This window comes from Lycium barbarum, chromosome 5 (assembly GCF_019175385.1).
Source record: "Lycium barbarum isolate Lr01 chromosome 5, ASM1917538v2, whole genome shotgun sequence".
Lineage (NCBI taxonomy): Eukaryota > Viridiplantae > Streptophyta > Magnoliopsida > Solanales > Solanaceae > Lycium > Lycium barbarum.
The window spans coordinates 139,322,034-139,341,519 of record NC_083341.1 but is presented as its reverse complement, the minus strand read 5'-3'; the positions used below and the strand labels follow the sequence as shown (position 1 = coordinate 139,341,519).

The 19,486-nt window shown below is 36.2% G+C and overlaps 2 protein-coding genes across 2 annotated transcripts; one reads left to right on the top strand and one right to left on the bottom strand.

Moving 5' to 3' along the window:
* The first annotated feature begins 3,253 nt into the window (after nt 1–3,253).
* LOC132642820 (uncharacterized) lies at nt 3,254–5,719 on the top strand. Its single transcript, XM_060359848.1, has 2 exons — nt 3,254–3,809; nt 4,644–5,719. The coding sequence occupies exons 1-2, from the start codon at nt 3,493–3,495 to the stop codon at nt 5,512–5,514; spliced, it is 1,188 nt and encodes a 395-aa protein (XP_060215831.1). The 5' UTR covers nt 3,254–3,492; the 3' UTR covers nt 5,515–5,719.
* A 10,122-nt stretch (nt 5,720–15,841) lies between these two features.
* Nucleotides 15,842–17,548, bottom strand: LOC132639908 (uncharacterized). The gene has a single exon (XM_060356294.1). It carries the CDS (start codon nt 17,546–17,548, stop codon nt 15,842–15,844), a length of 1,707 nt encoding a protein of 568 aa, XP_060212277.1.
* Nucleotides 17,549–19,486: the final 1,938 nt, after the last annotated feature.

The window sequence follows — 19,486 nt, the reverse complement described above, 5'->3', positions numbered from 1 at the left end:
CTATACCCAAAAAGTCGAATTCACATTCCAACTAATCGGGCGACCTATTTACCCCCTATTCTTCTTTAAACTGGAATTAATACCACCTTATGAGGTATAAAACCACTCTCATGGTGTGAGGTGCTCCACACGCGCGCCACATCAACGCCATGTTAGCCCACGTCAACGCCGTGTCAACCCAAGTCAGAAATACAATATATTTATACCTTTTACTTTTTTTTTATTCACACTTGTTTCTTTTATTCACAAAATTAAAGTAAAAAATGATTTTTAAATTTTAATAAAAAAATTGTTTTTTCATCTTCTTCATTTCACCACCCGCCCTCGACTCCTCCGCCCCACCCCTCTTCTCCTCCACCTTCACGCCACCCCCACGCCCAAACCCTTCTTCTTCATTTCAGCACCACCTTCACGCCACCCCCACCTCCCAGACCCTTCTTCTTCTTCTTCTTCTTCTTCATTTTTTTCATCCTAGCCATTATCTTGCAAACCAATTTTGACTAACAAATCACCTAACAAACAAAAATTTCAGATTCAAAATTGATAACCCAACTACATTTTTGACTATCCATTTTAGATTCAACATTTTCGACTACCCATTTCAGATTTAAGAATTTGAAATGGTTTCAACTTGTGAAAATAATTTGTAATTTATTGGTAATGATTTTTTGCATAATAATTCTAAGAGAAAGAAGATTAGAATGAGAGATAGGAATATGGTAGAAGATTGACCGGAAAAAATGGAAGTTTGCCGAAGAAATTTTTCTAGATAAATTTTCCGGCCACATTTGTTGATGTTGTCCCTTTATAAAAGATGAAAGGTGATCTCCTTCAGAAAATAGGGATTTTGTGGGTTTTCATGGGCCATAGCAGTGGGTTGATCCTGTGTGGTGTTTGGACTTTGGAATGATTAATTAAACAATTGGATACATTTTATCTTTGAAAACACAGAGAAGAAAGTTGAAAATGATTGTGGTGTCATTTATCCTAATTTTTCTGTCATCGGAGGAAAATGTGTGATGGAATCGGCAAAAATGGAGTTTCTGTGGTGAAGAAGCGTTGCACAAAGAAAAAGGAAAGGAAAAAGAAAGAAGCAGAGGAACAAAAAAAGAGTAAACAAAAGATAAGAGGGCCCACAAATAATTAAGTGCGATTAGTTATGTGACATCCCATTAAAAATAGACATGTGTACAATTTAATCAATTTTTAATATGTTTTTTTTTTTAATTTTCACTCACACTTAAAAAGATAAACTTTTTTTCCTCTGTCACGTCACGGATAGGGGTATTAATTTCAGCTTAAAGAAGAATAGGGGGTTAAATAGGTCGCCCGATTAGTTAAAATGTGAACTCAACTTTTTAGATATAATTTAAGTGTGATTTGATGTATTTTGTCTTACATTAAATGGACGGAGGGAGCAATATCTTAATAGTACCTGTTTTCCCTGTGGCTCCCACATAGAAACTTGGGCACAGTGAAAATGTTGAAAATCCCCCAAGTCATAAATCATATTTCCTTATCTCAAAATATTAATCGCATTTTTCATTTACACGTTCATTAAGAAAGGAATTATAATGGTAGTATTTTGATTATTTTATCCTTTTAACATATTTTATCATGTTCTCTCTACTCAATAAATATTTACTCTATTAATGATGAAACCTCTTAAATGGGGCAATTAACGGGAATGCCCTTATTTTGGGGTGGTCTTTAATTTTTACCCATTAAATTGGTGTTCTTTAATTTTTGCCCTTCGTTAGAACCTCTTGATTTCGGGTTCAAAACCCCACTCAGTTAAAAATTAAAAAAAAAAATCGCAAGGTAAAATTTGGATTCGTAAGGCAGAGATTTGCATACCAAAAACTTTGCCTCAGGTAGAATTTTGCTACCTTCGAGCAGAGTTTGAAACTCTACCTGAATGTAGAGTTTGCAGTCAAACTCTGCATAATCAGGTAGAGTTTTACCTTCAGGCATGCCAAAACTCTCCTTAAGACGAAGTTTTGCCTTATATCGAAGGCATGTGAGGTAGAGTTTTGCAAATTCTGCCTGCATGCAAAACTCTGCCTTGCGAATCCAAACCTTACATTTTTTTTTATTGAGCTGGGGTTCGAACCCCGAACCTTGGGATATTAGGCGAATGATAAAAATTAAAGACTACCAATTTGAGGGGCAAAAATTAAAGACCAATGCTTTTGAAGGGCAATTCGCACAAATAAATGTCTTAAATGTTGGTATGTGAACTGACAAAATCAGTCCATTGATGTAATTAATACAAGGGTAAAATGAAAAAAAAATACTTAATTTTATTTCGGGTAAATGAAATGACAAATATTTTTAGTAAAAGTGACAAATATTTTGACACGGAGAGATGGCAAATTAAAATAGATAATGAAATATCGGAGACGAACGTACACCAAGAAAGTGTTTGAATAAATCCTGTTGCTAAACTATGGTCCTGATAACCATTGTTTATTACTACTTTAAAATTACACTAATTTATAGCATGGTTTTGGCTTTACCACTAAATTTTCAGTAACCGTTGTTTCAATATTTTAAGATAGTTCAAGTATCAAGGAAATTTCTTCCTACCTTCTTCGAAACAGCATGACGGGACGTTATCTGATTAATACACCCCTGTACTTATATAAAAAGTTGCTTTGTCTGTATTATGCATTCTTTATTGAATTTAGATTCTATACACTAACAAAAATATATATATATATATATATATAAATTATACAATTTAGATTAAATAAATAAGAATTACAGGTAATCGTTCATAAAAGAAGAGATTAGTAAATCAAAAAATAAGGTGTATCACCTCGTAGTCTGGTACAACTTGTTAAATTACACTTGCACGGTAAAACTTTTTTACATTGCTAGGGGTCGTTTGGTTGGAAACAAGTTATCCCAAGATAACTTATCCTGGGATTAGTTATTTCATCTTTTCACAGGGATAAAATAACACTACAATCCCGGGATTAGTTATACCGTAATTTTATTCCAACCAAACGTGGGATAAACTCATCTCAAATATAATCCTGGGATTATTTATCCTTATCCCTCATATCAAACGAGCCCTTAGTGTATTTAAGTTAAATCCTTCTTGATTAAATAAATTATTAGTTTCAGCTTTGACTATATGACAAGCTGTTCCTGCAGAGAAGCTGCAATTTGAAATTAAACAAAGATCATGATCTCCACTATATCTTTCAACACAAGCAATATTGTGCACACTTGGAACAAATTCCTTGTATTTTCTTAAAATAAAAAAGGTAGAACCTATGTGAATTACTCCAAAAAGTCAACCTAAGACTAACACAAGGCCAAGCAAACATAAAAATGATTCAACATGTTGATAACTAGCTGGCTCTATGGCCTAATATATACTATAGCTATTGGAGGTTATTAACATGATTCTCAAAGAAAATTTTTGAGACAGAAATTGAAAACAGTTAGCAGTTTTTTTGTTTGTTTTTGTTTTTGCAGAAAATGTATGTGACAAGGCCTCTTTCTTACTACCAAAAGAATCCGGATGCACTCTCATTACCTCCTGAAGGTCCAAATTCAGGTTACTTAGTGATTCAAGATGAGGAATCTGAAACTTATTGTTGTTTTGGACATTGCAAAAATCATGATCTGATGGACTTGCCTTTCCCTCAGAACAAGAAACTGACCGTTCGATACGAAACTAGTAATGGCGAGAACCAGATTATTCTCAGGGATGGTGTAATGTTCATTCCAGCTCTTAATAAGCCATTGTCTTGCAATCAGTATTATGCTATCAAGCCTCATGGAAAGAGCAAAGGGTATGTTATTTTAATTTTTGTGACAGTTTATATAATTCTGTGATTTGATAATTGATTCAGGCTAGTAACACGGGAAAATCACACAGTATATATAAGGTTATCATTCCTTTTATAATGTACATATAGTAAATGATGAACCCTTCGTAAAAATTATGTGTCTGCCACTGGTTAGTTAATAGTACACATATGAATCTTCTTATTCCTGTTCTGTACTTTATAAGAAAACAGCTTAGCCTTAGTATTGTGTCTTTACCTTTTCTTAATCGGAGTGAACACAACAATTGATTCTGACAAAAGAAAACTCTTTTTCTGGTTTATTTGTTTGCCTGGATAAACCAAGGTAATGAATTGCCTTATGTTGGTTTTTATTTTGAGCGATTCAAAATTTAATGTGGCTATTGTCGATGCTACATATTCCTATAAAAGCGGTTGAGAGATTTTTTCAGTTGAATTTCCACATAGCTTTGAGTTTCCATGATTTCATCCTTTGAATCTTTATCATTTCACTCTGATCCAAAGTCTTTTTTCTATTCACACTAAATTCCTACAAAAGCAGTTGAGAGATTTAAGAGTTCTCTAGAGCTTTTATTTGAGCATACCATAGACGATTCATGAGTGGTTCGTTGTATCTTGTTATTAGGACGTTATTTTGCTATTTGCATCGGAGTGGCAACAAAAATCTACTCTGAGCACAGCGCCTCCCAAAACGTGAACTGAACCAGTTTTTTTACATTCAAATCTCTATCTTTTATTGTTATTATACTTGCTGATTCTTATTCATTTATTAAGAGTTCTTCTGATTAGTACTTACACATCTATTGTAATATTTTGCAGACGAGCATTTGCTTGTTCAAAGGAGGAAGACAAGAGAAACTATTGTTTCTGCAGATGTATACGAGACGTTAAAACGAAGCCATTAGATCCAGAGGATGCATATCAGCAATTTGAGATCTGTCTATATAATACAGGTTGCAGTGCTAAAGGTAGCTTTTTTGCCAAGTCTATTGCACCTGATGGTTTCCCACCGCGATTTCTAAGGCGAAGAGGTTGGCATCTTTGTGCTAGAACTCCTAAAAACTACGAATTAAATGATGATGCTCGAGGCATCAATACTAAGTTGAGGCAACGACTTCCTGAGTTCAATTTGACACCCTCTTGTAAAAGTTCTGAAGTTGTTGTTGTGGGGAAATGGTATTGTCCTTTTGTGTTTATCAAAGACGGAACAATACTTAAAGAACAAACGGAGAGATCAATGCTCTATGAAATGACGCTTGAGCAGAGATGGGAGCAATTTTTTACTTGTCAAAATGACAACATTAATGAAGGGAATTCAGTACTTGTGGATGTTGCACTTGACCCAGAAGTTGTCCTTATTGTCGGAACTGATAAAGCAACATGGGATGATAACAATGTCGTCCAAGGAGTAATATGGTTTAGAAGCTATGATAAGGATGCAAATGAAGTTACAAGTTTAGGATTGAGACAAGAAATAGTTCAAAGAATGAAGTGGGAACAAGAAAGAGCTGGATGGCAAAATCAAGGGAGGATTAAACAAGTTGAACAAAACAGAGAAAATAGGACTAATTGGAAAAGATTTAGTTGCTACACTTTGGTTGAGAAGTTTGTGTTGAGGAGAATGGATAGAAGCTTGGTGATGACTTATGATTTCAAGCACATTGACAAGGCTAAGAGCATATGGGAGTGATGTTCAGTAGCTAACACAGAATTTTTCATAAGTAATGCGAGTTTATTATCACAACTCGATGTGTACTCGAGTTTAGATGTGTGGTTGTGGAGTTACACGACTTTACTTTCTATTCCAATTTGATTTTTATTTGCATTATCTATTAAGTGATGTCGGTATGCATATATATAAATTTTAGCGATTTTTGGTAATACTCTTGCCCAAAGGTATCTCCGCCACTGACAATGTTATGACACTAGACCTATTTGATGTTTCTATATGCATGCGCGAAAATATCATGGACCTAAGGTGCAAAAATTTGACAAAGGGTCTAAGTTATATATGCTGACAACTCTATTGAATTACAACACTATCAATGTAATTTAATCAAGGCAAAAGACATAGATTGACCCCTAAACTATATCAAAAATCTCGATATCACACTCAAACTATTAAGGTGACCTATTACGCACCTAAACATTTAAAATGTGAATTTATTTACCCCCTGAAAGCTGATGTGGCATAAAATAAAAAATAATTTAAAACAGGCACGTTTTGTTGAATTTATTTATCTTTTTATGTTTTTTTTTTTGTTGCTAAATATACATATTTCAGGATCCCCTCCAACCCCCCCCCCCCCCCCCCTCACACCCTCCCTTGTTCAGCTCCTCCTCATTCTTTTTCTTCTTCTTCATTTGAGCAGCACCAGACCACCCCCACTAGCCAACCTCCACCTCCACGTCACCCCACTCCCTCTTCTCCTCCACCTTCAAGCCACCCCGACAGCCCACACCCTTCTTCTTCTTCATTTTAAATTCACAAACAAAAAATCTGAAATATCACCCACTTCTTCTTCTCCAAAAACCACCCAATGATTTCTCCAACCAACCAAAGCAACAACCGTCCATTGGTATACTTGTGAAATTCCCCACATTAAATTAATAATAACAAGGCACTATTGCCATTGATGTAACGTTGATAGCAGCAGTAGTAGTAAAATTACTAATACTCCCTCTGTTCAAATTCATTTGTCCACAAATGCAAAAAGATTCCATCGTTTTGCTCAATACCATATTCTGGCGACTAATTAATTGAAAGCATTTGTAGGGGAACGATGGTGGTCTAGTTGGTGTTTCATGGCGGGTTAGAGCCGGACTTCCAGTGAAATGGTGGTGGTGGTGAAATTGGTAGCGATGGTGGTGGCAGATTGGTGGTTCCAGTGAGTAGGGGTGATGGTGATGAAAAAGATATAATTATTGGATGATTTTAATGGTTAATTAGTGATTAATTAGTTTAATATAATTAATAAAAAGAAAATCAAATGAATAAAGAAAAGGAAATGAATATAAAATTAAAATTTGAGAAATTTTCAAGGTGGCGCTGGCGTGGCGTTGATGTGGTGAGAGAGTGTGTTACACTTTTCACTGTACAACTGATTATATGTGTACTAGGGGTAAATAAATTCACATTTTAAATGTTTAGGTGTGTAATAGGTCGCCTTAATAGTTTGAATGTGATATCAAGATTTCGGGTATAGTTTAAGAGTCAATCTATGTCTTTTGCCTTTAATCAATTATAAGAGGACATTGCTCTATTTGTCATGTTGCCACATGGAATTTACTATGAAGGATTAGGTAAATTTAAGGTGCTGTTTGTCTAGGATATTTTTTTTTTTTTCCATTTGGTTTATGTTGGACAGTTTGAAGATGAATCTCAAGTTTGAAAAAGTACTTTGACCAACTTTTCAAGTAAACAATTTTTGTCAGTCACAAATTTCAAAATTTTCAAGTTAACTTCATATCCAGTAATAACATGTCACTGTTGCAGCTTTTGAAATTAGTGAGATTTTATGTCATTACTAGTTATGTGAGGCCCGTGTTAAGTTCGGGCCCAAACTCAAGATATAAAAGTAGATATTTTAACTAAAGAAATATAATTTATATTAGTACAAGTGTACAACAACAACAACAACAACCATATACCCATTGTAGTCCCACAAGCGGGTAGTTATATAAAAGTAAAATTTTCATTCCACTCCTTTAATATTTTAACTTCCATTTTGATGAAATTATTTACTTCAAATCAAATGTGGAGGCAGAATTTGACATTTATAACTTATGTATCCTAATTTTCTGAAGTTCTTTAGTTCTAAATAAATAATCTATACATAGTTAATGAATTTTTAAGACAAATACATAATTTAACGTGTGCAGCGGATGGAGCTGCTCCTCTCTTAATTAGGGATTAGGGGTTCAAACATGGATATGGAAAAAAATCTTTGGAGGAAGCGCTCCCCCCGAATAGGCGCGATACAGTGCGAATTATCTGGATTAATTGGGCTCAAATGCAGATATCGAGCACCAATCAGAAAATCAAAGAACGTGAAAAATGAGGTAGGAGGTTCGATAGCTTTTGAAAAGTAGACTTTAAAAACAAAAAATAAAAAAATTGACTTAAATAAATAAGATTAGGACCTAAAAGTAATTAATTAAAAAGTTTTAAAAAAATTAAAAATTATTGTGAGGACTACAAAAGTTTCCAAGTTCGATAGCTTTTGAAAAGTAGACTTTAAAATAAAAAATAAAAAAATTAACTTAAATAAATAAAATTAAGACATAAAAGTAATTAATTAAAAAAAATTTAAAAATTTAAAAAATTATTGTGAGGACTACAAAAGTCCTCACATTTGCTCTTATATAATATCATAGGCCAGTGCAGACTCAGAGTATTACTATATACATTCTACTGAATTGTCTTGTACAATCAAATCAAGTTGATTTGACAAAACAACAAAAAAGATTGTCACCACAATTTTCAAGAGAGATTTCACCCCCTCCCCCCGCCCTCCCCCCCTTATTCAGTCCTTACTCCTTAACCTGCCACACTTCTCCAATAGCTATGCGCAATAAAGCCTGAAGAGTAAACAGTGGGTAACACGGTGTTTGGTAGGACTCAAAACTTTTTTCTGAAAAGTTTTTTTTTATTTTGAAAAATAAATGGTGTTTTTATTTTATTATTTGATGAGTAAGTATAAAAAATTATCTTAATTTAAAACAAACAAATTTTATATTATACACTATATATTTACTTCAACCCAAAAATTAAATAATTACATCACCCGTCTCGATTTATGTGATACTTTTTGCTTTTTGAGAATCAATTTAACTAAATTTTGAAGCTAAATTGGATTAAATTGACTCAATATTTTAAATTTTAAATTTATATATTTGAAAATACATGAAAAGTAGTGTAAGTTGCAACTTTTCTCATATCAATTTGGTGAAAAAATACATTTTAAAATATTGATCAAATTTCATGCAGTTTAAATCTCAAAAATTAAAAAGTACCACATAAATTCGAGTATCAATAAAAACAATCCACTAAATAATCCCGTCAGTAGAACCTCGGGATAACTTATTCCCACCCAAATGGCCCCTTATATTTGCCTATAGAAGTGTCTCATTTTTCATTTCGAAGAGGACCAAAAAACACAAACATTTACACATCGTGGCACTCATATAGCAAAACTCTTCAAGCAGCAGAGAAATTCAATGGAACACGACACGCTTCACCAAGGTAACTTTCACCACTTCAATTTTAAAATGCACATGAACTTGACATGTTTTGCAACTTCAGTCCCAAACTATTAATGGACTTCAAGACACCCCTAAACTTGGCCAACTGAATTTAAATTCACCCCGTGTTGCCACATGGCACAGCAAAAAAATGCCAAGTGGACAGCGTGTGGATTCACGTTGCTGAGGTGTCCTAACACAGGAGCGTAATAAAACCCATTTAACTGAGTTTAAGGGTGTCTTGAAGTCCATCAATAGTTTGGGGACTGAAGTTACAAAACTTGTCAAGTTTAGGGGACACCCCTTCAGCCTTTGAATAAATTGATGTGTTGGATGCTGCCATGCTAAAAGCTTTTATACAATGTAACCTTTTAAAAAAAGGCTTTTGGACAAGGCAGAGAGCCCAGTTTAATTTAATGGGGGTTGTTAATTTTTGTGTCTTAGTTGCTTGGAAGATGCTTAATGGTCTCTTATTTATGTTAAGTTTGAATCTTGGAGTAATTTGATAACTGAATTGCAGGATTAAGAAACTAATCGAGAATTCAAGTAACTGTAGAGGAGTTTCAACAGAGGAAACTCGAGCTTAACAGTTAAGAAAATGGGGGATTTAGGTGATTTTAGGAAGAAGAAGTAGGATAAGAGAAACGATATATTTTCATAGATGATTGTAGAATGAATTGAATACAATGCTATATAGATCACAGCTAATCCAATTTCAATAACTGCTCCAACTGCTTAACTATTTTCTTGACAACTGTAACTAACAAACTGACAGTTCTGGTGTCACACCCTAATATCCCTAGGGTGTGATGGGCACCCGACCCCATATCCGGAGCCGAGCGAACCCACAGATTCTTATTACACACAAATTTTCTTCAGACTTCTGAAAAACAGATAAAAGTAAAATACATATTAAGCTTTCGAAATCTTTCTTTTATCGTTCTCAAAATTTAAACAAAATCTGTAATTATATATAAAATTTATTTCATAACACAGAATGTCATATCGGCTGATGGAGCCGCTTACAGACTGACAACCAATACCCACGACGATGTCTGCAAAGTCTCTAACATTAATCAGAAACCATAACACATATACTCTGACTCGGTAGCACTCCAGGAGCAAGTGGAGCTTGCCACCTCCGCTGGAACATCTTCTATCATGTCTTCAACTCGTCTGGGAGTACCCGCGCGGCATGAAACGCAGCCCCCGAAGAAAGGGGGTCAGTACGGAAAATGTACTGAGCATGTAAGGCATGGAATACAGAGAACAGAACCATAACCGAACAAACAATACAAAAGTAAGTACGTTATCCAGAGCACCAAATGATTATTTTCCAGACACAAATCATGTATACCGATACCACCTGTCCGGAGGAGTACAACAAGTACAGAATACTAAATGGGTTACTTTCCAAACACCGATCATGCATGTCAGAATCATGTATCACATATGCATATAACGTGCCCCGACCCTCTCGTGAGGGACGCGGTGAATCATATGTCATGTATACATATAACATGCCCCGGCCCTTGGTGAGGGACGCGGTAAATCATATATCATGTAAACATACAACGTGCCCCGGCCCTCGTGAGGGACGCGGTGAATGAAATCATGCATGCCAATGTCATGTATCACGTATGCATGTAACGTGCCCCGACCTTTTTTTGCGGGACGCAGTGAATGTGTCATCCTGGCCACCACCCCGTCATCATATCATATATAACATGCCCCGGCCCGCAAGTGAGAGGGACGCGGTGAACAATGCAGAGGAGTACGCACGAGAACATATCCTGGCCCGAGCTCAGTGAAATCCAAACTGAGGCTTGCACGAACAGAATAATGTGAAACCATATGCACACAAATTAAGACTCAACAGACGAGCATACTTACCGGCTCCTGAAGGCTCAGAAACAAGTTTCGGGTCAATCGGAATCAGTATACGAAAGTTATAAGCTTTTGAAGTACTGAACTTTCTAAAAGCGTTTCAGGAGCCATTCTTGGAAAATCAAGCAATAATCGTATCAAGTATCTTTCGGATGTCATATAGATCAAATCAAATATAGCTTTTAGAATCATATGTACATATCAAAATATATCAAGGACGTAACGGAATAATCGGACGTTCTAACATTTGAAGATCAAACTTTAGTCATATTAATTATCTTTCGAATGTCATTCGGAAACATATCAAATGTCATAAGCACATCAAAGAGCCGTAGGGATCATAGTCATATATCAACCCGATCCGAGACCATATACCAAAGTTAAGGGCATTGATACTTACGGAATTCTTTTAGGAACAGAAACCTTTTGAACGTTTCAGAAGCTTTCTTTAGAGTATCAAAACAATAGTTATGTCATGAGCTTTTTGAATCTCATTGTAGATCAAATCAGATAGGTCTTCTGGGACCATACATACGTACCAAAACATAACAGACTGTTTTCAAAAGTCGAGCACACTAATTCTTACAGAACTCTTTTAAGGACACACCAAGAGTGCATACGAAGCATAAACAAGCTCAGAATTACAGAATAGAGTAACCACAATGTGCATATCGACATCATACCTTACTTGGCTCTAGGACATGCCAAAGAAAGAAAGGGTAAGCCTTACATACCTGTGCCACGCCTTATTAGCTACGCTTATTTATCCAAGCTTGCTAATCTACATACAAAAGAGTTCATATAATCATTAAATTTATCGTCATTCACTTGCCTTAGACTTTCAAATGAATTCACTTATATTCTACCGAAATTTCGGCAGCACTTCCCCTGTAAATACACCATCCCCGAGAATCTAACTCGGCCAATTCAACAACAACAAACCCGAGAATGGAACTCGGCCAAAATATCAATAACAATGCCAACAATCATATCTCCAATCTTTAACAATTTACTCAAAATGCATTCTAACATTAATAACTTGTTTTACATAATTCATCAACATTCAATTCAACTATGTACATTCAAGTCGATATCGATGCTCACATATTCGTTACTATTCCAAGATCATTCAAACACCATTCAAGAACATTTCAAGCAATCTACACAATATTCCACAATTCCACCAATATACTATACTTTACCCGAAAACTCCCCAACTTCCCTAGGAACAATTTCAATGCATTTCTTGCTTCCAAATTCATGAACTATCCCAACAACACACATATTAACAACATTATTCTCACGATTAAAGAAACGACACCAAGATCACGTTGGCTTCCAAATCAGCCCGTAACCATTCCAACATCAATTTAAACCATCAAATTCTCATTTTCATTATCGAATACATATCAACAACAATCAAATTACTACATAGAAATTTGTTCATTTTTCCTAGACAACATATACACCACATGGCCAACCCTCCAACACCTACAACTTCAACTAGAATCATCACACCTTCATTGTCAACATAGAATTCTCAACAACAACAACTAAAATACTAAATAAAATCATTGAATCATTGCTCCTACGACTCACACATGCACACGGCCACAACTACATATCCACGGCCACAACTATACATCCATATTTTCAAAATTTTCATTCATTTCTATATACTATAACATACATAAACCTTCCATAACATATAAAAGAATATGAATTCTTACCTTTTTCCTCAATTTCCCACTTGGATATAATTATGAACTTGCAACAAAGAGGGGATTTCTTGCTCCAACACTTGTACCATGTTAAAGAGGACCTTCAAATTAGTAGGAATACTAGAAGAAAATATTTTTTTGGATCAAGATTGAAGAACTTCAATTTTCCATGGACATGGCCGAATGGCCTTTCATTCTTGCTCTCCATTTTTTTGTCTTGAAGCTTCTTGAATTATGAAGAGGTTTATGGCCCTTTCTTTATTTAACACATGATTTAAATTTTTCCATGGGCTTGGACCCTTTTTTTTCTCCACATGGCCGACCACCCTATATTGGGCCTTTTTTTTTTTGATTTTTTTCCAAGCCCACTTCTTTTGGGTTCATATTTCATAATTCACGAAACTAATTTTTGAAATTCCAATTTTGCCCTTAGTCTTCCTCGATATCTCCGCATCAATATTTTCATGAACAACTTATGTAGCAAATAAGATCAAAATGTTACCTTATCTCTTATTAGTCACAATTATTTCGATTTATCCAAATGTGCAAAATACGGGATATAACATCTGGACTAACTAACTAGTCTGTTAACTAACTAACTAACTGAGTAGGAAATTCTCTAGAATCACAATATTGGCAACTGAATTACAAGACCACAAAATACATGTATCAGTACTCCCATCCCAGAAAATATCCTTGTCCTCAAGGATCAAAATCAGGGAATCTGGTCTTGAGAACATTGAAATACTCCCATGTAGCATGATCAGCAGACAAACCAGTCCACTTCACCAAAACTTGAGCTACTGCTTTGTTGCCTTTCTTCACCATTCTTCTTTGTAATATGGATTCAGGATTGGGACAGTGAGGGTTAGCAATATCAGTGGTGGGAGGGTAAGCAATTTCAGTAGGTACAACATGACATTTCTTAAGAAGAGAAACATGAACTGTGGGGTGGATTTTGACTGATGGTGGAAACAGTAAAGTGTAAGCTACTGGGCCAACCTTCTTGAGAATTTGGAATGGACCATAGTATCTGGCTGTTAGTTTGTGGAAGGGTTGAGAAGAGAGGGTAGATTGCTTGTAAGGTTGCACCTTGAGAAATACCCAATCCCCTACATCAAAATTTCTGTCACTTCTATGGTTGTCTGCCTGCTGTTTCATTCTGAGTTGAGCTCTACCCAAGTGATGCTTCAAGAGTTGTAGCTTCAATTCTCTTTGGAGTAATGTATGATCAACTTCAGCTGAAGCTGATTCCCCAGGTAAGTAAGGTAAATGGAGAAAAGGGGGCCTGCCATAGAGAGCTTCATAAGGGGTTGTTTTAATAGCTGAATGGTAGGATGTGTTATACCAGTACTCAGCCATGGGTAAGCAAGAAAACCAGTTAGTAGCATCTTCAAGACAAAAACATCTCAAGTAGGTTTCTAAGCACCTGTTTAAGACCTCAGTCTGACCATCAGACTGAGGATGATATGCTGTAGAAGTGTTCAATTGCACACCTTGCAAGTTGAACAAGTCTTGCCAAAAAGAACTGAGGAAAACAACATCCCTGTCACTAATGATAGAATCAGGTAAATCATGGAGCTTGACAATATTATCCAAGAAAACTTTGTCAACAGACTAAGCAGTATAGGGATGTTTCAGAGGGATGAAATGCCCATACTTGCTTAATCTATCAGCAACCACTAATATCACCTCATGACCCTGTGTTTTGGTAGACCATCAATGAAATCCATGCTTATCTGTGACCACACCACCTCAGGGATGAGAAGAGGCTGGAGTAAGCCTGGGTAAGCAGCTAGATCAGACTTACTTCTTTGACACACAACACAGTTCTGAATAAACCGTTTCACATCCAACCTGATGCCTTTCCAATAGAATAATGTCAACAACCATTTCAAGGTTGCTTCCACCCCTGAGTGACCACCTTGAGGACTAGAATGCCATAGTTTGATGATTTCAGACCTCAATTGAGGTACCTTGCTAACTACCAGTTTCCCCTTCCTTCTCAACTGGTTATTTAACCAAGTAAATTGTGAATGAGCATCAGGAGTAGCCAGCAGGTGTTCAATTAAGTCTTTGAGCTCCATATCATTGGCCCAACTAGCAGTTATATCTTGAAGTAGATAAGTGTCTGTAGGAGAAATCAATAAGGTCATAAGCTCTGCACTAGTCACCCTTGATAAAGCATCAACTACTTTATTTTCCACCCCCTTTTTGTATTCAATAGTGTAGTCAAATGGTAACAACTTAGTCAACCATAGCAGCTGAGAGTTGGTATGCAATTTTTGTTCCATCAAATACTTCAAAGCCTTTTGATCAGTCTTAATGACAAATTTCTGGCCTAACAGATACTGAGACCATTTTGTCACTGCATGAACAATGGCCAGTAACTCTCTATCATATACTGATAAGGCAGCATGCTTAGGTGATAATGCTTTACTAATAAAAGCTATAGGGTGAACTTGTTGCATCAGTACAGCCCCAATACCATATCCACTGGCATCAGTCTCCACCACAAAAGTCTTAGTGATGTCAGGTAGTGCAAGTATAAGAGCCTTTGTCAAAGCAGATTTCAATGCTTCAAAAGCACGAGTTGCTTGTTGAGACCATTTGAAACTGTCTTTTTTCAAAAGATCAGTTAATGGCCTAGAAATCACTCCAAATCCTCGGATGAATCTTCTATAATAACCATCTAATCCAAGGAACCCTCTCAATTGTTTCAGAGTTGTTGGCATAGGCCATTTCTGAACTGATTCTATCTTTTGAGGATCAGTAGAAACCCCTTCCTTGGTAATGAAGTGTCCCAAGTATTCCATCCTGTCAACCCCAAAGAAATACTTACTTTGCTTGGCATACAACTAGTGTTTTTGCATCTCTTGAAAAACAGCCCTTAAGTGTATCAAATGAGCTTTAATATCTCTGCTGTAAATCAGTATGTCATCAAAGAAAACAAGCACAAATTTTCTTAAGAATTGCTGAAACACAGAATTCATCAAGCCTTGAAAAGTTGCAGGGGCATTTGATAGACCAAATGGCATAACAAGGTACTCATAATGACCGAAATGAGTCCTAAATGCAGTTTTTGGTACATCCTCAATAGCCATTCTCAGTTGGTGATAACCAGCTCTGAGATCAATTTTTGAAAAAAATTCTGACCCTCCAAGTTCATCTAACAAATCTTCTACTATTGGAATAGGAAATTTGTTCTTCACAGTAGCTTTGTTTAACACATAATCTCCATGTACCATCTTTTTTCCCAACTAATACAACAGGTGCAGCAAAGGGACTATAACTTGGTTGAATGATCCCTTGTTTAAGCATTTGATTAACTAAGGACTCTATCACATCCTTTTTAACTGATGGATACTTGTATGGTCTTTTATTGATTGGTTCAGTACCAGCTTGCAACACTACCCTATGATCAAACACTCCTCTAGAAGGTGGGAGTGTAGTTGGTTCTACAAATAATTCTTTAAACTCAAGTAGTAAACTGGCTAGGGCAGGATCAGTGACAGATGTGTTCTTAGTTTCTAGAGAATACCATTGTCTTTCTTCATTCAAATTGGATACCAACTGAAGCATATAGAGTTGTGTATGGTTACCTGATGAAATCTTGGCTAGTTTCCAAGCTCCAGTGTTCAATATTTGTTTACCAGCACCCCTTAGAACATGTTTCTTGCCCTTATACATAAACTCCATTGTTAAATTTCTGAAGTTCATTTTGATATCATCTAATGTCAATAACCACTGAACCCCTAGGACTACCCTACAGTTGCCCAAGGGTAACACCAAGAATTCAGCTGAAAATTCTGCTTCTTGTAATAACCAAGAGATCCTACACATCTTGTCCACTGGTATGCTACCATTTCCTGTAGCAACTGGTTGAGAAATGGTTTGAACAACAGGACACCCCAACTGTTCCACTAGTGATGGATCAATGAAGTTATGTGAACTTCTTCTGTCCACCAATATGTGTAAAGGTTTCTTAGAGTGATAACCCGTAACTCTTAAGGTCTTGTACCCCAGTGATCCATTTAAAGCATGCATGGAAATATCTAATTTTTCTTGGATTTTCTCTATTGCTTGATCTGCCTCCTCAGTTGGTGATTCTTGTTCACAACACTTATCTTCTTCTTCGAACTCAAGAAGATATAGTTGCTTCAAATTCCTGCACTTGTGGCCTGGAACATACTTCTCATTACAAAAGAAGCAAAGTCCTTGAGCCCTTTTTTCATTCATCTCTTCTGGTGTAAGGGTTCTTCGGTTGAATCCTCTTTGAGTTGGTTGTCCTCCTCTATTAGGTGTTGGCAAAATAGGTTTGTTGTACTGGCCCCTCTGATCATTAAACCTTCTCGAAGAATTTTCCACATTGCTTGAACTCATAGCAGGAAAAGAACTTTTTATTACAGCAGCAAGATATGCCTCTTCCATTCTGGCAGATTTGTAAGCTTGTGTTAATGTGATAGGTTCAGCCCTCTTAACAGCAATGTTCAACTCAGGTTTCAGTCCTCCAATGAAGCAACTAATAGCATTTTCATGAGACAAGGTGACCCTAGCCAAGTTCCTTTCAAAAATAGCCTGATACTCCACCACACTTCCTACTTGCTTCACCTTCTTAATTTCCTCCATGGGATCATCAAAATATGTACCAAATCTTTCCACCATAGCCATGATATAATCATTCCAAGTAGCAGGTTGAAGGTATTTTCTATATCTCATAAAGGACAAATGCCATTGTATGGATTCACCCTCCAATTGTAAAGCAGCTACATTAACTTTCTCATGGCCTGGAACATTTTCCATTTCAAAGAATTGTTCGATTTTGAACAACCAAGAACTTAAATCTTCCCCAGCAAACCTTAAGAAATCCATTCTTGACCATCTAGAGAAGTTCGAATGGTGAGAAGTATGGCTAGCAGGGCTCCTTCCTCTTTAGATCCTTTCTTTAGTTCTGGCCCTTCTTTCTTTTGAGTGATCCACCCTAATTGGATCTTCTTGTTCGTGTTCCATTGGAATTTTATCTCTCCTACGTTCATCTGTATTTGTGAGTTGATTCTTCAATTCGAGTACTGTTTGATCCAGTTTCTTCAAATTGGATACATCACCTGCCAAGGTTCCCAATTCTGCTAACATCTTTTGCATCATCTCTCTCAGTTCTCCATTTGCCCTAGTGCCTTTTACCATTGATGTCGAGGATTCAATGGCTCTGATACCACTGATAACTGAATTGCAGGATTAAGAAACTAATCGAGAATTCAAGTAAATGTAGAGGAGTTTCAACAGAGGAAACTCGAGCTTAACAGTTAAGAAAATGGGGGATTTAGGTGATTTTAGGAAGAAGAAGTAGGATAAGAGAAACGATATATTTTCATAGATGATTGTAGAATGAATTGAATACAATGTTATATAGATCACAGCTGATCCAATTTCAATAACTGCTCCAACTGCTTAACTATTTTCTTGACAGCTGTAACTAACAAACTGACAGTTCTGGACTAACTAACTAGTCTGTTAACTAACTAACTAACTAACTGAGTAGGAAATTCTCTAGAATCACAATATTGGCAACTGAATTACAAGACCACAAAATACATGTATCATAATTTTCTGAGTTTCAATTTGAATGTTTTGGAGAATGCGTGTTGATTAAATTAATTCTTGAAGTCAAGTTTGAAACTAACTGTTCATGTCAAAGTTTGAGGTATCCTTTTGTGTTTGAGTTGATTGGAAAGTGCTTAGAGGTCTTTTTTTCTGTGTCAATGGGATATTCTTGTCACTTTCAACTTGAAACTTTTGGATAATGGGTTGTTTGACTAATGTTAAACTTTTCTTGCACCAAGGGCATGGTCCAAGTGGCAAAACTAAGCATAAGGTCGAGAGACTTTTTGACTTAGGTCATAGGTTCAATCCCCGCACCATGTGAACTAAGCGTAATATTTAAGTGGAAAAGGACAGAGGGTCGGGCCCGTTATTCCGAATTTCAGACGCTGTTGTTGGTCCTAAGGTTGACTGCATATGGATTTCTCGGTCATAAAAAAAAAATATTGTTACTTTTGGATCCATTTACTTGTGAGAAAAAAAAGTCTTGCACAACTGATAAAATAAAGTTTTTCCTTTTCTTAATTGATTACTAGTGAGGCGAGATGATGATATTGTGACAGACCCGGAGGTCTCAAAGACGGGAGAGGGTGCAGTGACAAAGAAGAGGAAGCTGGATCCTTCCTCGACTTTTCAGTCACCCCAGCAGACAACTAAGCAGCCTCCTGGACCCGAGCCGTTCCAGTTGCTGTCAGAGAAGATTTAGGTAGTTGATGCCAGTATTCAGAGGCTATCTGCTGTCCTTACGACTAGCCAACCCGTCGAGCAGTTCAGTGTATCAGTGCATTTAGTTACTGCTGTCTTTTACCAACAGTTACTGCTGGTTTTTACTGTATTTTTCTAATAGTTACTGCTGGTTTTTACTGCTCTTTAGTTTGAATAATCCCTCAATATGTGGAACTAGATTAGCACTAGTTTATATACTCCTCCATCCGTGGAGTTAGGCTAGGTAAGTTGTTACATTCAGCTTTGTATTTATTGGCAGTCATGAAACAATAACAGTACTAAGTTTTCTACCTTCCATCTTGCTGCTTTATGGTATCAAGAGCCTCATCAAACTCTAACGAGTAAGATCCAATTTTTTTTCTCTCCCACCCACCCTCCACAAATGGCCAACACTTCTAGAGTCGTTAATGCCGATAATAACTGTTATACCCCGTATTTTTATACGTCAAATTATTTATAAGTTAATCGACATAAGTTAAGGACGGG